At 34.3% G+C, this 13,431-nt stretch overlaps 6 protein-coding genes and 1 non-coding gene across 7 annotated transcripts; 1 reads left to right on the top strand and 6 right to left on the bottom strand.

Annotated features, from left to right (window-relative positions):
- Positions 1–722: 722 nt before the first annotated feature.
- Positions 723–1,484, bottom strand: NDAI0G05080 (SDR family oxidoreductase; the record flags this gene model as incomplete). The annotated part of the gene is made up of 1 exon (XM_003980118.1): positions 723–1,484. One exon carries the CDS (start codon positions 1,482–1,484, stop codon positions 723–725), a length of 762 nt encoding a protein of 253 aa, XP_003980167.1.
- A 340-nt stretch (positions 1,485–1,824) lies between these two features.
- On the bottom strand, positions 1,825–2,529 carry FAR7 (Far7p; the record flags this gene model as incomplete). The annotated part of the gene is made up of 1 exon (XM_003980117.1): positions 1,825–2,529. One exon carries the CDS (start codon positions 2,527–2,529, stop codon positions 1,825–1,827), a length of 705 nt encoding a protein of 234 aa, XP_003980166.1.
- Positions 2,530–4,956: 2,427 nt separating this feature from the next.
- SAT4 (serine/threonine protein kinase SAT4) lies at positions 4,957–7,083 on the top strand (the record flags this gene model as incomplete). The annotated part of the gene is made up of 1 exon (XM_003980116.1): positions 4,957–7,083. One exon carries the CDS (start codon positions 4,957–4,959, stop codon positions 7,081–7,083), a length of 2,127 nt encoding a protein of 708 aa, XP_003980165.1.
- A 420-nt stretch (positions 7,084–7,503) lies between these two features.
- Positions 7,504–8,304, bottom strand: RVS161 (amphiphysin-like protein RVS161; the record flags this gene model as incomplete). Its single annotated transcript, XM_003980115.1, has 1 exon — positions 7,504–8,304. One exon carries the CDS (start codon positions 8,302–8,304, stop codon positions 7,504–7,506), a length of 801 nt encoding a protein of 266 aa, XP_003980164.1.
- Positions 8,305–8,599: 295 nt separating this feature from the next.
- Positions 8,600–8,673, bottom strand: NDAI0Gtrna9V. Its single transcript has one exon. It is a non-coding gene; the product is annotated as a tRNA-Val (tRNA).
- A 1,295-nt stretch (positions 8,674–9,968) lies between these two features.
- Positions 9,969–10,784, bottom strand: ADY2 (Ady2p; the record flags this gene model as incomplete). Its single annotated transcript, XM_003980114.1, has 1 exon — positions 9,969–10,784. One exon carries the CDS (start codon positions 10,782–10,784, stop codon positions 9,969–9,971), a length of 816 nt encoding a protein of 271 aa, XP_003980163.1.
- Positions 10,785–12,327: 1,543 nt separating this feature from the next.
- Positions 12,328–13,320, bottom strand: RPC34 (DNA-directed RNA polymerase III subunit C34; the record flags this gene model as incomplete). The annotated part of the gene is made up of 1 exon (XM_003980113.1): positions 12,328–13,320. One exon carries the CDS (start codon positions 13,318–13,320, stop codon positions 12,328–12,330), a length of 993 nt encoding a protein of 330 aa, XP_003980162.1.
- Positions 13,321–13,431: the final 111 nt, after the last annotated feature.

Genomic DNA, 13,431 nt, shown 5'->3' with positions numbered 1-13,431 from the left:
AATCTCTAGGTAGTGAGCGTAGATAGTTCCCTCGGAATTTTTGTTCTCGATATATATGACTCGTTTTACAATTTTTTTCGTCGCAAAGCAAAAATTCATTTGAAAATTCCGGGGGAAAAAACTCCGTAAATTAAATTACCGAACTGAACGTTTAGCAAGCGCACTGTCACATTATCATAGCTTGAGTTTGAGCTGTTCAACACGATAAGAGGCTGTCGCTTCTTTACTGAAGAAACTGGTATTAAATAATGTGTTCCCTGTATACAGATTTATTTTATTGAGGGTTGTCAGAGGTTCCGACACACTTGTATTTACAAAGAGAAGTTAGATTCTCCTATGAGAGCATTCAAAGCCTGTTGTAGAAATCTATTAATGGAACTAACATCTGTCACAATGACTATGCGCAATGGTTTCGGAATCTAATGATAATACTTCGTTTTCATAATTATTATGCCACTCCCTTGTGGACCATCAGTAACAACAATAAAATTATTTTTTCTTTATTGTTTTTCTCACTTAGATCTTTGCTAGTCTGAAACGTAATAGCGACTTCTTAACGAGTTATAGGTTTTATCTGCATATGCAGTTATTTGACGAGCGGTCTTCGATTAAATCATGAACAATGATACAAACCTCAAATTGCTATGAACGGGGAAAAATACTGGAATAAATGAAGAGAAGACTCTTAGTTTACTTGTTACGTACATACATATGATGTTACCTTAGAAAAAGGAGAGCCTTGGGTCATCATATCTTACATATTTCCCATTTAATTCATCGGGAATACCCCTGATTGCTAATTTCGCATAGATAGTAGCCGGTATGATTGGATCTAACAATTTCTTCTCGTTATACAAATCAGTGAACCTTTCTAGGGACTCTCTAGTCATTGATTCAGGCCCGAATTTCTCCCTAATATCGACTTGCATTTGTGTATCTACAACACCTGGAGCAACAGTAATTGTCTTAATCTTGGGTCTCTCTGAGGCTACACTCATGGCGAAACTATTTAATGCAGCTTTAGATGCCGAATATGCAGCCCAACCGTAGTAAGCTTTCACACTTGCTCCAGAACTAACAAAAATAACAGACCCATTACTCTTATCCACATATGGTAAACATTGAGAAACTAAAGATACAGCACTGAAGAAATTTACATCAAATAGCTTCTTCCACGCAGGGAGATCTACTTCACCGACATTTGCCACAGGTTCAAGGATACCAGCATTTATAATGATAGAATCAATTCTCCCATGAGCAGTTAAAGCTTCTTTAATAAGCTCCTTAATGGACGATTCGTCCGTAATGTCGCCTGTAATTTTAATGAATCTCTCTTTATATTCCTCTTCAATAGTATCCCCATCTTTAATAGGACTCCTTGATATACCATAGACAATTGTTTCAGAATCTAATGATAGTAATTGCTTGACAATTGATTTGCCGATACCTCTTGAAACTCCAGTTACGATGACTACTTTTTTCATTCTCTTCTCTTGCCTTCTTGGGCACTGAGTTGTAATAGAAACTTCGTATTAGCGTTCAGTTTCCTTTTTGATGATCCGTTTTAACATGATATCCCTTTTTACAAAAATTATTTATTTTTCATTATTCATTTTCAATTTTCAGTTGGCAAGCTGGAGCTAGGTTTTTGGAGGAAATATATCATAAAAAATAAACAAAAATCCCATTTTCCCATTTTAGTGAACATTCTAGTATTCTACCAAAAACATAGCACATAAAGGTGCCTCATCAAATTCAAATTCAAATTCAAAATAAGAATAAAATTATATATATTCACACTTCTCTTGTTTGAGTATGTACTTATTATTCAAGTAATCTTAATAAATCTTTATAAATTTCTGAAATATCCATCAACTTTTGTAGATCATTGATTCCTTCAAGATACGTATTAAATTCTTGATCTTTCAGATAGTTGAATTTTTCATTATATCTCTTTTTGATAATATCAATAAACAAACAATGAGTCTTCAAAACATCATTCCTTAACAATGTTACCACTTCATTGAATGAATTTTCATTCAATTTCAATAAACTCAACGTCTCCGCACTGGAGGTTTTCGTATCTTGTAGTAATGAACGTAATTGTTCATTTTGCTTTTGTAAAATTATTAGTTCTTTATCATTCTCTAATTGAATCTTATCATCTGGGTTGAAAATTATCTTACTATTGTCATTACCGATTCTTTTCTCAATGAATTTAGTGAAGAGTACAATATCTTGTTGTGTTTCAATTTTTTTAGTGTTAGAATGTGAATTCGCTATTAGTTTATTAGATAATGAGTCTATGTTTCTTAATATTTTTTGCTTTTGTAATTTATTTTCATTTATTTGATTGAATAATGTTTCTGTTAATTGATACAAATAGGTCAGATTTTCTGTCTGAGGAGTCACAAATAACTGTTGTTGCTGTTGTTGTTGTTGCTGCTGCTGCTGCTGCTGCTGCTGCTGTTGTTGTTGTTGCTGTTGCTGCTGCTGCAGTCTTGGATCGATTGGTTTATTCTCTATCATGTTTCTTGCTCCATCAATTAAAATCGGCTTCAAATGCAATTCACAGGAAACGATATAATGATGTGACAAAAGTAAAATGACAGCGGTACTTTGATAGTAACCTACGGATATATGCTTGTATCTGGTTTTATCTTCTCATATTCGTTTGCATCCCTTTTCATGGAGCAATTCTTTGTTAGTTATTCCTGAGACAAAAACATCCCTCTACGTATACCGCCGCAGTAACGTGTGGTCGAAATTTCGAACTACATGGTCACTTTCAACTGGGATTTGATAGAATGGGAGTATAGACTACATGGCTAAAGAACAATGCTATACTATTAGCTTCATGGTAGAATAAATTTCCATGTGTTTCTTCAAAAATACACAACACACATCGTAAAGATGGGAACTAATAATCGTTATCCCTGTTCATTACTTTCTGCATGGAGAAGTGAAACTAACAAAGATAAATTACTACATTTCCGACAAGGGGAAAAGTGAACCTAGTACTAAGAAGGATCTAGTGATATATATTGTATATTATAAGGCTCTAATTTATCTTACCAAATTTTGTGGTATGCTGCCCACGCTTAATTGCTCAAGTAACTTCACCGTGTATTGCAGACCAGTTTATGAAATATATGATTCTAGAAACATCATATATAGTTGGGTTCAGAAACCGAAAGTTAACTTTATAGAAAATACGACAACATGTTAAAAGGTTATCATAAGTGGATAACATTTTATCTTTCATTTCAAAGGATTTACATGGGGGGGGAGGGGGAAGAACGTAGGCTAATGATATATATACCATATCTAAAAAAAAGTGAAAATAGTTTACTGACCTGATGTATAACACTATGAATGGGCGCGTTATTTCACTTTACCGTTGTTTATTTCTTAATCACTTTGGTAGTAATTAACTTCTGAAATAGACGTACATAGTTACGCACATATTTACAAAGTATATTTTTACGGGATATCCTTCACAGAATGGAAACCTTACACTAACACTAACACTAACTCACACACATATTGGCAACAATTTAAAATTGTTTCAATGGGTAAGGAGACTAGAAAAATTCGTATGTCACTTTTGTCTAAGAATGTACTGAGACGGAGGGTGGATTCACAAATCACTTATACTTTATGGACTCGGTCAGTTAGTAAGGAGAGTGGAAAAAAGATTAGTTCAAATGATATTTGATTATTATGCCAATTATGATGTGTAAAGAAGATAGACACTCAGAACCTCATACTCTCGAATAGGCACAACACCCAATAGTAATGCCCGCCAACTGTCGGTGATTATATTCCGCTACTTGTTGTTGTCGAAAGAAAGGGGCAAAATCATTCTGTTGACATTGTAATCGTATAGAGTCTCTGGTGGATACGTACTATAAATATTATTATAACATTATCGTATGTTATAATGGTTATTGTTTAGCAATTACTCTTTAGGGAAACTTTGTTAGCAGGAAGCTGGGCGGCTATATGGTTCGCAACCTTCGGATGTACTTTCCGATGTAGGTCTACATATGTGCACCACATACAATACGCATGTAATAACGATAACAATGGAAGAAATAAGAAATTTTCTTCCAACGCCCATGTCCCACCGGGGGTGGCATCGCATGATTTCTCTTAGGTATGGCTGCCCAACCAATTCTCCTCTTTGAGAGAAGTTATTGTCTCTGAGAAGGTACGTATCTACTGTAGTGTTTCCCAAAACGGTTAACAGCGGTGGGGGCTATTCTAACACACTCCCTCATCCCCCCCCAGTTTCCCAGAAGGGACATTCATTTTTTGTAGAAACTTTTTTTTTCCAGTTAATGTGCGTTCCGCTTCTTGTTTCTCTGTCAAAAAAAATATAAGTGAATCATACATATTACGTACGTACATTATCAATGACATAAACTAAGGATATCAAATAGCGACTAAAATAGTTAGTCAATGCGTAGAATGTGCAAGACTAAACACTCCGATCATGATTATTTGTAGTATATATTTTCAATATATAAACGGAGAGTACAGTGCCAACAGAACATATCAGAACTTTTTTCCTTGTATCGTTCTTTCGCAAGGAAAAACATTGAGCTTTCAAAGTTTACGTAAAGTTCAAGTGTTATAAGTGGCAAAACCGAAGCATTTGTTCCAACCACTATTCTGATTGTTCGCTAACGTACGAACGTATCGTAAGAACTTTGTTGGCAATACAGTCCAGATCACTATCTATACGTCATAGCATAGTTTGACGGAAGAGAGAATTAAGTAAGTCTAGAGAGAACAGACAACTAATTCCATCTCTTCGATATAGTTTACCATTTCCTGCTATTACCTACTTTAACCATCATAGTACAAAGTTTTTTGTCTCACTAAAGTTTTTATTATTGATACTCATACCTTCAAGAGAAATTCAGTTACATTATACAATTGTATGCTCAGATGACTACTAATATTGATCCATCTACTGTCATTACAAAGAAAAACAACATCTCATCAAAAGTGAAAAAGTTATTTGGTGGAGGAACTGTTAAACCATTGACGACTACTCCAAAAACGAATAATAACACCGACAAGAAAAAGGAAAATGGCAAAAATATTAATAATAATAATGATATGACATCTTCTTCGTTATCTATACCTTCAACGGACATGAAAACATCTAGTAGCATTATATATAACAATAAAAATTTGAAAGCTGTGGCATCAAAGACGGGTTTGCTACACGAAAGTAGCATAAAAAATGATATCAAAAAGAAACTGGATAAGTATGAACAATCCTTTGATCTTTTATCATATTCTCCAACACATTCAAGCTATTCTTCCTCTGGCACTTCATCTTCATCCAACGTGTCTTCTGCTAATAAGGCTCATATCAATAAAAGTAATGCTTCCAAGAAGAACAATTCTCATTCTCATCCTCATTCTCATCATCACCACAACCGTCATGCCACTCAGAACACTTGCACTTATTATGAAAACGGTCGTCTCCATGGAACTCCCTATCCTATTGCTCCTCCTCCTAGTTCTTACTCTTCTACTTCTACCGCTAAACACAGCAAGGAATCCATAGTAAGGGAGTTAAAGGATCCGAAAAAGACAGCAATTACAAGATTACAAAAAGAGATAATATCTCCTTCCACAGAACCATCAAAGGCAGAGACAAAAGTTGCCAAAAAGTCAACTTCATGCTCGACATCCGCATCCTCATCCTCATTAAAGACTAAGAAGAATGGATTCGTAGTACTTGAAAATGGGCACCACCTACATAATCTAAAGAAGACAAAAAGACAAGAAAAATTATCAACAATGATAAAAAACATGATGGGTGGATCACCAAGTCAAAGATTGAGAAATGAAGCCATAAGTGCTGTCCCTGATATTATCGATTTACAAAACGCTAATGCTACTCCTCCAATTCTGTTAGCTAATCTTTTGAAACAAATGGAAATTAACGCTAAGAATAATGCTGCAGCGAAAAAAAAGTCCAAATCTAAGTCCAAATCTAAGTCCAAATCTAAATCCAAATCCGAATCACAAAATGAGAACGAATCCGATGCGACTGCCAATCTTTTTAAAGGTAAGAAACTTCCCACATTTGGTGAAAAATATGGAAATTGTCAAGAGGTCTTGGGGAGAGGAGCATATGGTACAGTAAGAATCTGTGTGAAAAAGATACCAAAGGAGCTAACAAAGGAGCACAGGATTACCACTGACTGTATTGCAACAAAACAACAACAAGCTATAAGGGACAAGAATAAAAGCGGTGACACTGAAGTCGATGATGGAATGGTTACGCTTTATTATGCTGTTAAAGAATTTACTATAAGATCAGGTGAAAACGAAAAAAAGTATGCTACAAGGTTATGTTCAGAATTTTGCTTGACTGCATCATTACAACATACTAATATTATTAGATCATTAGATTTATTCCAAGATATCAATAATAAATTCTATCAAGTGATGGAATATTGCTCAGGTGGTGATCTATTTTCTTTGATCGTTGCTAATGGGAAATTAGATTATAAAGAAGCAGATTGTTTCTTTAAACAAATAATGAGAGGTGTTGCATTTATGCATGAAGTCGGAGTTGCTCATAGAGACTTAAAACCTGAAAATATATTACTAACTTCGAATGGGACCTTAAAAATTACTGATTTCGGTAATAGTGATTGTTTTAAAATGGCATGGGAAGGAAAAGTAGCTTTAAGTGGTGGTATTTGTGGGTCATCTGGCTATATCGCACCAGAGGAGTATATTCAGGAAGAATTCGATCCAAGACCACTAGATATTTGGGCTTGTGGTATTATTTATATGGCCATGAGATTAGGTAAACATTTATGGGATGTAGCTAAAAAAGAGGATCCCCTTTATATGAAGTATATTAAAGATAGGACGAAAAAAACTGGTTATGAACCTATCGAACGTTTAAAAAGGGCGAGATGTAGAAATGTTGTTTATTCGATGTTAGATCCTGTTTCTAATAGAAGATTAACAGCTAAACAAGTTTTAAATAGTGAATGGGGTAGAGAAATCGTTACATGTCTTCAAAGTCGTTCCATGAAATAAAAATGGCACGTTGTCGCTTCCTTCGTTTGTAATAATAACAAATTGTATGTATTAATAATTTTGATAATATTTTCTTCCACAGTTTTAATAATTTTTGTTTGTTTTAATTTCTTTTTTCCCTGAGATATTATTTAATAAGTCCTATATTTTACCCTCTAGGAATTTTGGGAGCACTGGTACCAGTTATATTCACAATTCGAACTTTTTTTAACGAACTCAAAAACGAATGCATATACTCAATTCAAGGAACAATATTCTAATTCATGCATTATAAAAAATTTCAAATATTCATTCATTTTTCATAGATGTGCTGTTACAAAAGGTTGCCTTACATATATTTTTATTTCGATAAAACTTTATACATATACGCGTATAAAATTAGGTATGGTTGACTGAATTACATAATCTAGAAAGCTTACCTTACCCTTTAAAACCTAACGCACAAATATCTAGAGTAGACATTTGATTCAATAGATCTGTAATCTTATCATCTAATAACCCATTCGCATAATCATCTCTTGATTGTTGATCTAGATATTGTTGGATTTGGGCTAATCTTGTATAACCATCCGTACAAAATCTTAATTGAATTTTAATTAGAGCTTCAAAACTTGGATCAAAATAAGGAACTCTCAATGAAACTAATTGTGGTAGTTCTAGTTTCAATTGATTATTCAAATTTTCATATATATCTTTAGCTAAACTTAATTCCTTTTCAGCACGAGGTAATTTGGATGCATCCTTTGCAGGTTTATCAATCATTCTTCTAACTTTTGCCTTTGCAGCATCATAATCTTTCTTCTTATGAGCTCTTTTCTTGATAGCTTCATCAATTTCCTTAAAATATGTGGAAAATTTCGTAACTGGGTCCAACACAGTCTCTCTGAATGGACCATCCAATTGTTTAACAGTTTCAGTATCAAAATCTTGAACACTTTGTAAATAATAGTTACCGACATTGTAACCACCACCGCTAATATATTTAGAATCATCGTAAAGATTCGATATAACTTCCGCAATAGTAACTTGCGATGCTGTGACAGCTCTTAACGAATCAAGGTAACCCTTAGCTTCCTTTTGTAATTCATCACCTGCCTTTTGTAACACCCTATAACGACGTTCTTCCATGTCATATTCTTTATCTATTGTCTTATCGACATTTTTCACAATAACACTGTTACCAGCTCTGTTGATAGCTTTTTTGAAACCTTCCCAACTCATGATTATTAATTATTATTACTTGTACTATTTCTGGGGTTTTTAGTTCTTTCTTTGTATCAAGAATCCAAGATATATAAACACAATGTATTCTTTTCAATTCAGTATAATATGTCAATCTTCTTTTAATTCATTCATTCACTCAGTTAATCCCTATTTGAATATTTTCATGAAACAAAACTGGAACGGACCGTAACGGCACGACACAATATATTTTTCGAAAAAATAAAACTTAAATATTTTCAATAATTTGTGACGTACTAATAAATGAAAAAAAACATAAAAAATTAAAGAATTATGATTTCGCCCAGGATCGAACTGGGGACGTTCTGCGTGTTAAGCAGATGCCATAACCGACTAGACCACGAAACCATATTTTCTTATTTTTTTGTTTCCTAGAGGGAGTACTTGAATGTTTCTAACTAGAAAATCATTTAACAAACATAAAATAATTTCTAGTTCTACCAGTGAAACTGTCAAAAAATGTAGCATTCTTTCAATAATTTACATCAGTTCACTGTTAGTCTCAACCTACACCGCTAGCTAATAACAAATAGTTATAAATGGGACGAAAAATCCATACACAGCTCTACTCGAAGAATGGTCACCGTTAAGGAAAGAGAGAACTCTACGTACCTACTATGACAATGGATGGATTATAGCTATGTCGTTGTCTGTATCCATTAGAGGTCTATTCACAGATATCGGAACTGTCTACATTTGAAATGGAATGGCAATGCTTCGACCTTTTAAAGGAGGAAGTAGCAGTCCGATTTGCTTTGTCGAAGATTATGCCATTGCGTAATCATATGAGCAAAAATTCATACGTAAATAGAACCAATTGATATTAAATTGACAGCCGTAAAACGATGTCGATTCCATACCATGATATACATTGAGAAAGATGACCAACGTACCGCAACTGAGAGAAGTTATTTTTTTTTTTCCATCGTCACGAAGAAGGATGGTATGACAAATAGGAAGATATTAGAGCTTAGTGAGCTGCTCATTCTCGAGAAAAAATATTATTTATACCTTACGAAGAGGTACAAGGGATAAATTTTTGAATCAGAATTGAGATCTAAATGCGCTTTAGGTTATCTTTGAAATAGGTAAACCGGGGAATACTTGGTATTCAAACAATTGTCTGCTTGATTCTTACTTGGACCAACGCTGGATCCTTATTGACATGTGTTGCTGTACGCACGAGGAACTAGAACGTGCTTGAAACCGCAAGTTTGTCTTGGATGCAACTTATTTCATAAATCGGTCTATTATTTTTTTGTTTGTTATTATGAATGTAAGTTAGTTGAACCTCTGCATCTGCATTTTGTAAATGTTGGTCTTATATTTCATTTAAATATTTTAAAGAATATCCATTCTAATAAACTCTCGTAATATTTACGTAAATATATAGGTACAATATGTTCTTAAAAGTAACGAATGATGACATTATTTTGCGTGTTTTTAGAAAGAAAATATATTTTAAGTTATATTAATTGAAAAAAGAAATAATTAATGAATATTTAGACATTTTTAATTGATAAAATAACGATAGGAAACGTGAACGGTCGGAAGCGTATAGTTTTTTTAGAAGAGAAGGCAAGGGGAGAAAGCAACTTTCGCAATTTTTTTTTGGTAAATAATTTTCGGAAAATTATGGTTCTCTAAAAGATCACTCTATCATTAGTTGGTAATGCGAATGGTTTTGCCATTAAATAAGAGTTTTGTTTTGTCGCCACACCCGCATATGCATTGTACCAGGCAATAAAGGCAACGATGACACCTAAGATACCACCAGCTCTTGTAACACCATATTTTCCAGTAAATTCACCAATGGATAACAATAAGAATGTGATTGCTAATAGGAAAAACAATGAGAAGAATGCAATGGTTGATTTCAAAGTACAGAGAGTCAAACCAAAAGTAAAGATACTCCAACCTATTAGATAGAACCCCAAGGCGTTACCCAAGTCATGAGTTTCTAACCCTTGGTAAGCATCTAAGATACCAAACCATGGGATGTAAATAGCACCGAAACTTAACCAGAATCCACCATATGAACATAATGCTGTTCCACCAAAAGTGTTTTCCAAAGCGATTTCCCAAATACCTGCAATTAATTGAACAAGACCACCGTAGAACATAGCTAATCCGACGATGACGTTTGGAACTCTAATATTTTGAGCTCTTGCATTAAACATGGAAAGTACAAAAGTAGTTAAAACGAAAGCTGATAACCCCAATGGAGCAGGATTAGCGAACTTGTGAGTCGATGCAGGAGCTAAACCTGGGTTTAATGTACCACCGAAAGCTTCGAAAAGTTCATTTCTTAAGAATTTTTGACGACCAATGTAGATGTATTCATTATGTTCACCACCTGTGTAAATTTTCCCTAGGGAGTCTTGAGATAGATTGTGGTTTGGGTTTAGAGTTGGATTTTCTAAATCTGTCATCCCACTTGCTTGTTCTTTGTCTGACATTTTTGTGTTTGTTGAAGGTGTAGGAGGAGTTATTTAATTCTTTTTTTGAGCTTTTATTTTCTAGCTTGTTTATTTTGTAAAGGAAGCTTTAAATTTGTTAGTTTATTGTTATTATAGAGGAAATATTGATTATAAGTAAGATGTACTAGAGCAAGAGATGGAACAAGATTTTGTTTTTCAAGTAAAGTAGGTGGGTTTTTATAGTTTGTGTTCGAAGAGACGTCTAAAAAAACTGACTGGCACCCTTGTACCCTTTAAAGTTGAGATTTACTATAAGTATTGAGTATTGTTGAATCAACTACGAGTAATACAAAACCTATAAGAGAATAGATACATCTATGCACAGAATAGTAATAGACAAATGGGCTTGATGGATATGGACAGACGGGTCTCCAATTTTTCCGTAAACACAATGTTAAAGGGATTTTGCTAATAGTGAATCTCGAAGACATCTTGTAGAAAATTCGAGTCCGAATTAGACTGACTCCAATTTCTGTAAGGCTCGGGTCGAGAAGGAAACGGTTATGGTAATATGAATTAATACATATGAAGTGATTTTCCCCACAAAAGTATTTATTAGATTAGTAAATAGTTACTAGACATGATCACACTACGATCCTCACAGCCTGTGATTTAGTGTTGTCTTCCACGGGGACTTACCTACAACCTCGCATTTATTGGTGAAGGCCTGGCGAAGGTTGGTTGGTTGGTTGGTTCCTCCAAGAGCTTATAGTAAGTCATTATCCTTACTTATGTCAGGATAATAGCGTACGTACTTGGGTAAGGAGTATCTCCAGCTGTGCGGCTATTGGTTCCCTCCCCACTTCAACTGAAAATATGAAGTCAGCCGCATATCTTCTCCAATTACTAATAACTTAACGTTTTGGGACGTTTAAACTTTTTAGTAAATGGGGGAAGTAACTGGAAGGGGTATTTCAGGCCCACTCGGAACGGAACAAGGAGTAATGTACGTAGGTGCTAATGGTTCAACTTCCAATGATTACCCTTATTTAGTATCTTGATCCATGTTTTATCAACCGCCGTCCCACGTGAGTTCCGTACGTAAACTTTCACAGCCACTCCTTGTACTTTCGGGAATTTCATTTAGTCCGGTTTCCCGGGGCTGCCTGCCAAAAGTCTGTTTGCGTACGTAGTATATTTGAAGGCACAGCAAACAGGGATGATTAAGGAATAATCGGACATTCAGAGACCCCTTATCGTAATACTTCTTTGAATATGACATTTGGAAGAAAGTTTAGATATATATGAAACGGTAGGGGTTCAAACTTCGATGAACATATTCCGAGTTTTCGGATTCAACTCATTGACATCTGACGAGCCTTAATTCGGCGACAGACGAGGTATATAATGAAGCGACTGTAAAACCATGTAATATATCTCTTAATTTATACAAAATTTTTATGTATTATATTATATAGTGTCGTGCAACGCATTGCTTAACAACGTTGTGAGAAGATATCTATATGTCATATATGGTTTCTTTTCAGATTTAAAGTCTATCTATAAATGATATATAACAATATCACAGCGTCCATTCATCGAAATATACTGCCTCTTTATCCCCCTGCGATTGAGAAATACCATTGAAATAACTAAATATCGAGAATTCGTCATCATCATCATCTCCAATATCACCAAAGTTACCATTATTATCACCACCTCCTTCTTGATTCACACTTTTCTTGGAAACTGCTCCGAAATTGGTCGCTGCATTTAACATTAATACACTCTGTAATGTCGCTTTATAACAATCATGAGAAACCTGTTCTAATTTATCATCGTAGACTAGAACCTCACATAGAGATCTAATATCATTATCATGTAATTCTACGGTACTAACACCTGCTCCAGAAATAAACTCCAAGATTTCACTCGTTGTGGAATAATTCTTAACCATTGGAGAATAATGAACCTCTTTCATCCCATTACTGAATCCTTTAAACCCATTAGGGAATGTGGTACCACATATAAATCTCCATACGATTGTCAATAAGCTATTAATAAATTCTACATCCAATTCACCCTCCGTAAACCATGGCCCACCTGTCACTTCAATAGATGGTTGTAAATTATACAGCATATAGATTTTCCTCGTAGGGAATTTCACACTCTTCACACTCTTAACATATCGTTGTGATTCCAAACTTTTCAAACATTTTAAAACAACATGTTGATGTAAATTGGTTCTAGCTTTGATAGTCTTGGACCATATCCCTTCTCTACCACTAGCTTCAATGTATGAATAAACTAAAGCTTCTTCTGAACTCATCGAGGATTTCTTATTAGCTTCATTATAATCAACAGCTTGAAATTTTAGTTCATTATTTTGTTTAATCAATTTAATTAGATTCTTGTCTAGTAATTCTTGAACAATTAGCATTAAATCACCCAAAGAACTTTGACCAGATAGAATGGTCAATTCTTGTTGGCTAAACATCGCTGCAGATCCTTTCGCAATCATACCTGAATGTAGAGTCTTAGCATTATCTGATAATCCCAAATCTGTACTTGACATTTCTATTTTTGTATTGTTATTTTTTTTTTGCCTAAAACTTTAGTAAGTTATAGTAATATATTAAATACTACCTAAAACAAGACTATTACTATATTCTGCTTGAGATTTTAG

The sequence above is a fragment of the Naumovozyma dairenensis genome, chromosome 7 (assembly GCF_000227115.2).
Source record: "Naumovozyma dairenensis CBS 421 chromosome 7, complete genome".
Classification (NCBI taxonomy): domain Eukaryota; kingdom Fungi; phylum Ascomycota; class Saccharomycetes; order Saccharomycetales; family Saccharomycetaceae; genus Naumovozyma; species Naumovozyma dairenensis.
This window is presented reverse-complemented; position numbering and strand designations above follow the sequence as displayed.